We start from the raw sequence: 11,781 nt of genomic DNA on the forward strand, positions 1-11,781 counted from the left end.
GTCTGGGGGTGGGAGAGGGTGGAGGATGGGTGGAATGTGGATAAAGACAGATCTGTGGGTGTGGGTAGGTGAAAGTGTGGGTGTGTATGTGTGTGTGTTTGAGGGTGGGTGTGGGTGTGGGTGGGAATGAGTGTGAGGAAGCAGTACGATAGGGGTGTGAGTGTGGTTGTGAGTGCGGTTGTGTTTGTGGGTGTGGTGTGGCGTTGTGTGGGTAAGGGTGAGAGTGTGGGTGGGTGTGGTGTGGGTGTGGTTGTGTGGGGTGTGAGAAGGTCGTGCCAAGCCGTGTATGGGGTACCTGGGAAAAAAACACCTTAATTGCCCTCTAAGCACCTGTTGTACTCACACTTCACCTGTCTTCCCCTTGCCTCTCTCTTCCCTCCTCGACCCTTCCTCCCCTCTCCTCTGCACACTTCTTCCTCATAGTTTTCTCTCTTTTTCTCCCCTCTCTCTACTCTCTTGTCCCTTCTTCCTTCTTTTCTCTCCTCTTTCCTCTTCTCTCTCTCATGAAAAATAAAGATAAACCATAAGAAAGAGGAAGTCAAAAGAAAATCATCCCAAGAACGAAAAAATAAAAGTGACAAATATAATAATAAATGTCACAGAAGAAAAAGGAAGATAATAGGAAATATAAACCTCTTCTACCCGATGACCTAAGCCAGAATAAAGCATGGAGGTCGTCGGTCTGAAGAGGTAAATGCTGGGAAAGTAAACGAAAATAAAGTGAGGTAAATATAACACGTGGAAATAAATAAAAAAAACTGAGGTAAGTAAAAAGAGGACGTGAAAATAAAGGAAACTGAGGTAAATGAAAAAAAAGACGTGAAAATAAAAGAAACTTAGATAAATTAAAATGACGTGAAAATAAGAGAAATTAAGGTAAAAAAAAAAAAAGACGTGAAAATAATAGAAATTAAGGTAAGTAAAAAAAAGACGTGAAAATAAAGGAAATTAAGGTTAGTAAATAAAAAGACGTGAAAATAAGAGAAATTAAGGTAAAAAAAAAAAAAGACGTGAAAATAATAGAAATTAAGGTAAATAAAAAATACGTGAAAATAAAAGAACTTAAGGTAAATAAAAAAAAGACGTGAAAATAAGAGAAATTAAGGTTAGTAAATAAAAAGACGTGAAAATAAAATAAATTAAGGTAAATAAAAAATACGTGAAAATAAAAGAAATAACGCCTCTCATGGTTAGGACGAGTCTATATTCTATTGTCTAACACCAAACTATTTTATTTAGCTAAGAGTGGGCCACAGGAACCTAAATATTAACAAAAAAAATGACTAACAATTTGCCTTTCCCTCCACAGCTGCGACTACCACCACCACCACCACCACCACCACCACCACCACCACGACTCTCTCTACGACCTCCTGAAGACGACTCTCCCACCCCTCCCACCTCACCCTGACCCCTCCTCACCCTCTCCCACACCCCTCACCCCCCTCACCTTGACCCCCCTCCTCATTTACTCGGAATTGCCCTCTAAATTCAGTGACATTTGGCCATAACTACCGCCTTGCCAGTCTCACATCATTCAGGATTTTAGCACAGTAGCTGGGGTACTAATCTCAACTATCAGCCTATCAGTCTAACTTAATCTAGCCTAATCTACCTTTATCTACGCTAATCTTCCCTAATTTATCCTAACCTAACTTCACCTGACTTCACCTCACCTGATCTCACCTCACCTGACCTCACCTGATCTCACCTCACCTTACCTCACCTGATCTCACCTTCCCAAAACACTCAGATAATATTTCTAAATCTACACCTCGCTCACTTGTCCCCAACTCCTTACCAACACCATCTAGCTTCTTACTGTTAATCTTCAAACTCTTACAAGCAATCTTCCGTCTTGTCTACCTCAAATTACCTTCAAAAGCACCAATATCTACTAATTAACAATCCCACATACACACATCATCAATTCTAAGACACCATCAACTCTATTATCATCAGTTTTTATCACTACCTCCTCAGCTTCTCAATTCCCTCAGCTCACCTTCTCAAATCCCAACCTTGAATATCTGAGACTGTTCCTTCGGCCCGAGACTCCTCAATTTCCCCAAGACAATATCCAATTCCTTTCTCACAACCTTCAGATCCCTTCCCAAAAGCCTTCAAATTCCTTCCCATACATTAAACCTTCTCTTCTCTCATCTATAACTCCATTCCCTCAACCTCCTTTATTTTTACACCAAACCATCAATTTTTTCCAGACAAATTCAACTGTATTCTTCTTTTTTGATACCTTTTTCTAATTAACTTTATTTCGTCAACTTTTTTTCTTTCGTCAGTTACCAAGTTATTCAGCAACCTTTTTCTGGCAAACTCCAATTTTGTACTCTCAACCCCAAATCCTTTTCTTGTAACTTTCTTCTCTCATCCCAACAACCCTCCTCCAACCCCTAAACTTTCTTCCAAGCCCCAATCTTTCCTCCAAGCCTCAGTCTTTCCTCCAACTCCCCACTTTTCCCCCAACCCTCTCCCCAGCCCCATCTTCCCCAACCCTCCCAAACCCACACTTCCCCCAACACCCGCAACCAACCCAGCCCTCCACCATGCGTGTCCTTCTCGCGGTGGCACTGTCGGTGGTGGCACTGGCGGGCTGCGTGAGTGCCAGGATGCCGTGGGTGTTTACGTCGGGGTACGAGTTCATTACGGGTCAGGTGGTGCAGCAGTTTACCTGTGAGGGTCGACCTTATGGCTACTACGCTGATGTGGATAATGCCTGTCGGGTCTTCCACATCTGCCTGCCCATACCTGACGACTTGGGACAGGTGAGGTTGATAGATAGATAGACAGATAGATAGAAAGACAGACATAGATAGACAGGTAAGTAGGTAGGTAGGTAGGTAGGTAAATGGGTAGATAGATTAGACAGATATTGATAGATAGGTAGAGAGCTCCTGCCGGGTCTTCCATATCTGCCTGCCCATACCTGACGACTTGGGACAGGTGAGGTTGATAGATAGACAGATAGATAAGATGAGATTAGACAGACAGAGAAAATGGAGAAAAGTAAAGGAGTGTGAGATGCAGAGAGAGAGAGAGAGAGAGAGAGAAAGGCGACATTCCCTCTGTTTCACCTTCCCACAATTTAACTGACTCTAATCTTTTGTTTCCGTCTCTCTCTCTCTCTCTCTCTCTCTCGTCTCCTCCTAGCTTCATTTATTCATTTTACACTTCTGTTTTTTCTCTCCTTTCTCCTTCTTCCTTTTCTCTCTCCCAGTTTCCTGTCCTCCCCACTCACTGCTTTCCTCTCTCTCTCTCTCTCTCTCTCTCTCTCTCTCTCTCTCTCTCTCTCTCTCTCTCTCTCTTTCACTTTTCTCCACTTTCTTCTTTCTCTCTCATCATACCTACGCTTTCTCCCCCCCCCACACACACACATACACACACATCAACAAAACACCATCCCATCACCACTAACGCAACAAAACACGCCAAACACAATAACACGAAGGAAACAAAGCAGAGAATCACTATAATAAGGTAAGGTAGAGGGCGGGGTAGAATACATGAGTCCCCCCCTTCACTCCCTTCTCTACGCGTCAGCCATAGAAAACGTGGGAGAAAATTTAGAGGTGATGGGGTTGGTGGCGTAAGAGAGAGAGAGAGAGAGAGAGAGAGAGAGAGAGAGAGGTTAAAACTCACTATACCCTGTTCACTTTAAGTAGCCTACGTGTAAAATTGCCATCCCTCCATCTTAACACTCTAATATGGCGCTAGTCACGAAGAAGTGCTGTGGAAAGGATACAGAGCGGTAGTATTGTCTTATTCTGCCACTGAGCTACGGGAAATAAGCAGCAGAAGGACGAATTTTAAGTGAAAGAAGTGCAGTCCCCCCTTCACCATCTTCTCTACCTCGTCCTCAAAGAAAACGGGAGAATATTTGATGGAGGAGTGGGGGGGAGGGTGATGCTATGGGGAAAGGAGGGGATGGGAGGGGAGGGTGGGGGAGGAAAAGGGAAAAAGGGGGAGAGGAGGAGGAGAGAAGAGAGAAAGGGATGGGGAAGTAAGGAAGACTGAGGAGAGGAGACGGAGAAGGTGAGGGAGAAGGAGGGGAGGATTAGGCAGAGAAGAACGAAGGAATTGGAGAAGGATGAGGAAGAGGGAGGGAGGAGGGAAGAAAATGGAAGGGAGGGGAGAGGGTAAAGGAGGAAAGGGGAAGAAGAGGTATCAGAAGGAAAAACGTAAGGAAGGAAGAGGGAGTGGGGGAAGGGAGGTGGGGAGGGGTGAGAGAAAAAAAGGAAGGGAGGAGAAGTAAGGAGGGGAGGGAAAGGAAGGAGATGGGAGGGTCAGGGGAGGAGGGAAAGGTGTTGCAAGAGAGTATGTGTGAGGGAGGTTGTTTGCAAAGGGAAGACGGGGAGGAGGAAAGGAAAGGAAAGGAAAGGAAGGGGAAAGGGGGAAGGGGAAGGGGGAAGGGGAAGGGGTAAAGGGAAAGGAAACGAAGGTGAGGTGGCAAATGAAAGAGGGTAGGAAAGGAGGGGGAGATGGAGAGAGGGAAGGAAGAAATGGTAGGAGGGAAGAGGAAGAAGGAAGAGGGAGGGAGTAGGGGGGTGAGGACGAAGAGGAAGAAGAGGAAGGAGGGGGAGAGAAAGGGGAGGGAATGGGTGGATGGGAGGAAAAGAGGGAGGGAGAGAGAGTGGAAGATAGTGAGGGAAGGAGGAAATGAATAAGGAGAAAAGAAAGAAGAAGAGAGAGAGAAAAAGGGAGGAAAGAGGAGGAGGAGAAAAAAAAAAAGAAGAGGAGGGAGGAGGGGGAAAGAGGGAGGAGGAGGGGGGGTTAAGTGGAGGGAGAGGGAAGGAGGAAGAGACTGAAAGGGAGGAGAAATGGGTGGGGGGAGGAAAGAGGAAAGAAGAGGGATGAGAATGCTGGCAAGGAGGAGGAGGAGGAGGAGGAGGAGGGGTCAAGTGGAGAGAAGGGGAAAGAGGGAGGATCTGAGAAAGGGGAGGGGGGTAAAAGAGGAAGGAGGGGTTGAGAGAGAAAGCAAAAGACTTAAATACCAAAGAATCACTTAAATATATAAAAATAGTAGTAGTAGTAGTAGTAGCAGTAGTAGTAGTAGTAGTAATAGTAGTAGCAGTAGTGGTGGTAGTAGTAGTAGTAGTAGTAGTAATAACAACCTAATTACACACCTGAACATTAAGCCCTATTATTTACTCTCACCTGTCACACTAATTACTCACCTTTAATCACCGCTGGCACAGGTGATACTCTCTCTCTCTCTCTCTCTCTCTCTCTCTCTCTCTCTCTCTCTCTCAGGTAATCTTAATTAGTGTTCTTACCTGATTCTTTCGTACCTGTAGTCAGCATCATCACCACACCTGTCAGCGGGAAAGAACGATAAGAAAAGACGTAGAATGATGATGATGATGATGATGATGATGATGATGATGATGATGATGTAATAGTATCAGCAATAATAATAGAAAATGAAAGATTTGGGGGAGAGAGAGAGAGAGAGAGAGAGAGAGAGAGAGAAAATTACTAACCAAAGAAAAATTAGACAAAAAAAAAATAAAAAAAAAATAATAATAATAATAATAATAATAATGATGATGATGATGATGATGATGATGATGATGATGATGATGATGATGATGATGATGATGATGATGATGATGATGATGATGCAAAGCGAAAAGTGGCGTGCAAATCCCCAAGACTTTTTTCGTATCCTTCTTCAGTGGTGGTGGAGAGGGACGCCTTCACGTGGTGGCACCGATGTTTCGGGGCGGTGGTGCCTCCCGGTTATACAAACGTCCCTCAGTCCCCTCCCTATCCCTCGAAAGGAGGATGGTGGACGGCAGGAGGGAGAGAGAGAGAGAGAGAAAGAACTTCCATCCTGCAGTCCACCTGGTTCACAACATACATACATACATACATACACTTATACATACATACACATGCAAACACACATTCTCTCTGTCTGTCTGTCTGTCTCTGCTCCAGATAAAAGTATACTGAAACACGTACATCATCCATTCATCCATCCATCCATCCATTCATCCATCCATTCATCCATCCATCCATTCATCCATCCATCCATCCATTCATCCATCCATCCAACCATCCATCCATCCATCCGTACATACATACATTCATACATACATACACCTGTTACTTATACATAGAAGGCACACACACACACACACACACACACACACACACACACACACACACACACACACACACACACACACACACACAAAACACCTCATTCTCACTCCCCTCCCTTTCTCCTCCCCCCCCCTGCTTTTTAAGATGCCTGGGTAGAGAGGCGTAATACACGAGCTTGCGTAAGAGAGAGAGAGAGAGAGAGAGAATTATGTGCGTAAGGGTGAAGATGCTGTGAGAGAATGAATGTGTGTGTGTGTGTGTGTGTGTGTGTGTGTGTGTGTGTGTGTGTGTTTTACTAGGATGCGGAGGGACTGAGAGGGGAGGGGGGAGGGGGGAGAGCAGGGAGGGGGTAAGGGTGGGGGGAGAGGGAGGGAGGGAAGGAGGAAGGGAGGCGAGATGAGTTGCCTCAGGGTGAAGAAGCGAAAGGGAGGGAGGGAGGGAGGGTAGGAAAGATTGGAGGGAGGGAGAAAGAGAGAGGGAGGGGGACACTGAGGAAGATGGATGCTGGAGGAGAGAGGGGGGGGAGAGGAAGAGGAGGAGGAGCAGGGATGGATGTGAGAAAGAATTGTTGGAGAGGAAGGAAGGAAAGGGAGAGAAAGGGAAGGAGGAAGAAAGGAGGATTATTGAATGAGACAGAAGGGGAGGGGAGGGGAGGGGAGGGGAGGGGAGGGGAGGAGTATTAGAGAAGACACACAGTTACTCAATACCCAGTTACCACCCTCACGATCTGCCCAATACCACCACCACCACCATCACCACCACAACCACCACCACCATCACCACAACCACCATCACCACAACCACCATCACCACAACCACCATCACCACCACCACCACCACCACCATCACCACAACCACCATCACCACAACCACCATCACCACAACCACCATCACCACCACCACCACCATCACCACCACCACCAGTACAATAATCCTTTCACCTTAACTTGGCCTAGATTTTCGTCCATTTGCAGCTTATTTTCCGTGGCAGAGAAAGACAATACGACGACGCCACACCCTTCCCGTAGCACTTCTTCGTGACTAGCACCATATACGAGTGTTAATCTATTGTTACACCTCAGCACTCACGATGGAGAGATGGCAATTTTAGGCCAAGGTAGAGAAAAATGAGTTTACTATTACTACTACAACTACTATTACTATTACTACTACTACTACTTAACAAGCCACTTAAACCCTTTAGGGAAAAAAATCGTATTCTGAATGAACCCGTCTGGAGGTTGCAAGAATTGAGAGAGAGAGAGAGAGAGAGAGAGAGAGAGAGAGAGATACATCGCATCATCTTGTTGTATAACTAAAAAATTTCGTTAATTCTTCCCTTTAGCTTAATAAATAAATAAATAAATAAAGATCTGGCGGCCACAGGAGCGTAATCAGGTGATGCTGTCGTACTGAAGTGGTTAATTAAAATCCCTTCCTTAATTACCTGCCCTAATTAGAGACGTAATTACAGGTGACAAGAATTAAATCAGGTAAGGATAGGAAGAGAAAAAATCTCCTCTCTCTCTCTCTCTCTCTCTCTAAGTGCCTAATTGCCCATAACAAAGCCTTATAATTAGTTCACTTAATATGTCATCCGAGAATTTGAGTTTGTCGTGATATCCTCTTTGTTTGTTTTTTTTTTTTTGAGAGAGAGAGAGAGAGAGAGAGAGAGAGAGAGAGAGAGGATTTTTATTATTTCCTCTTATTTTCATTTCCCAAGTTTTCTCTCACATGGTTATACATTTCTCATACCTCCTCCTCTCTCTCTCTCTCTCTCTCTCTCTCTCTCTCTCTCTCACTCATTTGTTCCCGTCATACATCAAACTTCTGTTCCTCTCCACCTTGCCTCCCCCCCCTCTCCTCTCAATACCCTTACTTTTTCCCCCCTCCCTCCCCCACCTATCTCCTCCTCCCTCTCATTCGATCTCACCATCCATCACCCCTCTTCCTCTCCACCTTATTTCCCCCTTGTATCTCTCCTCCCCTCCCTCCCTCCCTTCCTCCCTCCTCTCCCCCTCCCCTCCCTCCTCCCTCCCCCTCCAGCAAGGTTAGGTCAGAGGTAATAGGGTGGAGGGGCATCAACCAAGGCCAATCCCCTCCCCCACCCCTCTCCCCTCCCCCTCCCCCTCCCCTCTTCCCTCCCCCTCCCCTCCCCTACCCCTTCCCCCTCCCTCATCCAAACCATCTTCATTCTCCCCTCCTTCCCCCTCCCTCACCCTTACCCTCTTTATTCCTTCCTCTTCCTCTTTTCCCCTCCACTCCCTTTCAGTCTCTCCTCCTCCCCACAATCCCCCTCCCTCCTTCCCCTCCCCTAGTCTTTTCATCATCATCATCACCACCATCATCATCACCATCAGAGTCATCATCATCATCACCATAATCATCACCATCACTACCATCACCATCATCAGCATCAGCATCAGAGTCATCAACACCATCATCATCACCTTCGCCATCACCATCATCATCACCATCACCACCATCATCATCATTTATCTTTTCTTCTTTTTTCCTGCCGGTCGATTGAACTCGTACTGAAGGGGTAGATTATAAAACCGGACTGAAGGCTCTCTCTCTCTCTCTCTCTCTCTCTCTCTCTCTCTCTCTCTCATTAAGGTTCTCACGAGGTCAACGAAAATTTGCTCACGAGGGCCCCTCAAACAATAGGAGGGGGGGAGGGGAGGGAGAAGGAGGAGGAGGAGGAGGAGGAGGAGATGCAAGATGATGATGATGATGATAAAAAAGTTGAGAGAGAGAGAGAGAGAGAGAGAGAGAGAGAGAGAGAGAGAGAGAGAGACCCTTTTAACCTACACCTCTCTCAAACACACGTAACAAATTGCTTTTTCCCTTTTCATTGTTTCTCTCCCTATTTTCCCATTGGTATAGTCACGATTATCGCCTCTCTCTCTCTCTCTCTCTCTCTCTCTTCTTCAATCCATTTTTCTCCCTGCATCCTCTCTCCTTTTCTCCCTTTCCCTCCCTCCTCCCTACTAATCTCTCCCTCTCTCTCCCTCACAGATCATCGAGACGGCGCACTTCTTCTTCATCTATAGAAACCTAACCATTTCTCCCTTCCATCCATCTTCCTCCTTCCTCCCTCCTTCTCTCCCTTTCCCTCTCTCCTCCCAACTAATTTCTCCCTCTCTCTCCCTCACAGATCATCGAGACGGCCCATTTCTCCTTCATCTGTGGAAACCAAACCATTTCTCCCCTCCATCCACCTTTCTCCCTCCTCTCTCCTTCTCTCCCTCCTTCTCTCCCTTTCCCTCCCTCCTCCCTACTAATTTCTCCCTTTCTCTCCCTCACAGATCATCGAGACAGCCCACTTCTCCTTCATCTGTGGCAACCAAACTATTTTCGATCAAGAAACCCTTACCTGTAACCACCCCGAGTACGCCTATCCCTGCCAAGACGCTCCCTCCCTGTACGACTCTAGGAACGCGCTCTTTGGCCGCGTAGACGAGCAATTCTAACGCGCTACTGGGATCGGGTGGACGCGTGGAGAGAAGAGAGAGGTGGAGAGAAGAGAGAGGTGGAGAGAAGACGGGAGCAAAAGAGGTGGTGAGGTGGAAGGGAGATGTGAGAGTGAGAGGTGGAGTGGGAAATGGAGAGAGATGAATAGATGGAAGTGGAGAGGAGAGTGTAAAAGGGGTGATAGCTGGTTTGAGAGAGAGAGAGAGAGAGAGAGAGAGAGAGAGAGAGAGAGAGAGAGAGAGAGCATCCCATATCAAACCATCACCCAATAACTTACCTTTACAAATTTCTGTGTCTAAGCAACCACAAAAAATAAATAAATAAACAAATAATTTGATAATCAGATGTTAATAATAAAGAACAGAATTATATATTTTTGGAGTGAGTGGACATCAAAGAATTTATTTTTGATATATAAGAACTCTAATTTACGTTTTCTGAGAGAGTCCGTGCTTAGCAAACCCTCTCAACGAATGGATTTGTTTACCGCGGTTCAGTCCGCTATAAACGAACTCTTCCAGCGAATCATTTTTACGGGTGAAAATGACAAAAAAAATGATGGTAAAAAAAGGTTGTATTTATAGTCCTAGGAAGCAAATAAAGGGGATACTGATATTTATTTTATTTGTCTCAGTAACTATATATATGGATTTTTTTGTTCTGAAAATACTGGAACTTTAGTAAAAAAAAAAAATGATTGGATGGATGATGATGATGATGATGATGATGATGATAACTGACTCGTGGGACAGTTAGATTAAATATTTAGAATTATATAAACAGCCAAATCATACGCTAACCTTGGGGTTCATGGTGTGTTTTAATTCCATGTTATTTATTTATTTAGTTTTCTTTTTTTGTTATAATTACTCTACTACCTTCACTGCCCACCACACAGACTGCCAAAATATTTCAATAAACATTTTTTCTAGTAATTTCCTTTTTAAAAATCCACGAAAATTATTAGCCTCAAGTGTACTGGCTTTACCGAACTCGCCTGGTGGGTTTCTTGTGTGTTGTGCGAACGGCTCAGTCTGCTGGTGTGGGCGTGGGCGTGGGAGTGGGAAAGGGGTAAATGATGCAACGAGGAGAGTTATATATGAACCACCCTACATATAGAAAGCCGGTGGGATTAATGGGGATTTTTCAAACTTTTTTTTTTAAACTGCTATAAATCTCTCCTAATTCAATTCTAAACGTCTGGGGAGAGCAAGACTAAAGGATAAGATGTATTGATAAGATTAATACTCCTCCATCGCATTCTCCATCTTCCTTATTTCCTTCTCTTCCTCCTTTCTTTCTTTTTTTCCTCCTTTTTCTTCCTTGATTATCTGTTACTGTCTTTCTTTTGCTTTTTTCCATCGTTTCTTGACTTCGTTCGTCCTCTCCCCCGTTTTCTTTGCTTCTCTCTCTCTCTCTCTCTCTCTCCCCTTCTTTCCTCCTTTATCGCTTCTCTTCTTCCCTCCTCTCCTGCATTTCCTTAATTCTCACTTCATTACTACTCTCTCCTTCGTTTCTCTCCTTCCCTTCCCCCCCTCTCTCTCTTACACACACACACACACACACACACACACACACACACACACACACACACACACACATCTCCATCCATCCTTCTCTCCCATTCTTTTACCTCAACCCTAAATGTGTATCAAATCATATTTATAATTAATTTTAAACAATCTCTCTCAATCATTATATATATATTTTTAGATTTACATATACGTGATAGGGTGCTAGGGTGTTACTGCTTGGGTGTGCCGTCCGCTAAAGTGAAATGCAGGTGATAGGTAGCGTGTTAAAGGTATGAGAAGAGAGATACCTGTGTAGTTTGTGAGAAATACAAGAGTCCGGGGTGATAACAGAAAACGGGGGTTGTAGACTAAGTGAATGAAAGAAGAAACTGAGGTATGAATGACGGTGAATGAAGGTAATCTGATGAAAAATGAATGTATGAGAGTCAAATTTTGGTTTTTAATGAAATAAACGAAAAAATATATATAAAAAATAGTAGTCAAAAGGGAATAGGATTTTGGATTAATTTTTTGAAGGCTGTATCATGAATAAAAATAGACCAATGAAAGTCGAATTTGTTTTTTATACCCGATGTAATAAGAAAGAAAATAAAAGAAAATGCAAATGAAGAGAGAGAGAGAGAGAGAGAGTACTGAAACATAA

The 11,781-nt window shown here is 44.5% G+C and overlaps 1 protein-coding gene across 1 annotated transcript in view; it reads left to right on the top strand.

Annotated features, from left to right (window-relative positions):
* The window catches only part of LOC145395025 (uncharacterized), a 52,500-nt gene extending 42,898 nt beyond the window's left edge, over positions 1-9,602 (top strand). Inside the window, exons 3-4 of the mRNA XM_080268770.1 lie at positions 2,556-2,783; positions 9,438-9,602. Of these exons, the coding sequence (XP_080124896.1) occupies positions 2,556-2,783; positions 9,438-9,602 (393 nt within the window). The remainder of the gene's footprint in view (positions 1-2,555; positions 2,784-9,437) is intronic.
* Positions 9,603-11,781: the final 2,179 nt, after the last annotated feature.

Source organism: Coenobita brevimanus, chromosome 29, assembly GCF_032717465.1.
Source record: "Coenobita brevimanus isolate Jiangsu-jjx chromosome 29, ASM3271746v2, whole genome shotgun sequence".
NCBI lineage: Eukaryota > Metazoa > Arthropoda > Malacostraca > Decapoda > Coenobitidae > Coenobita > Coenobita brevimanus.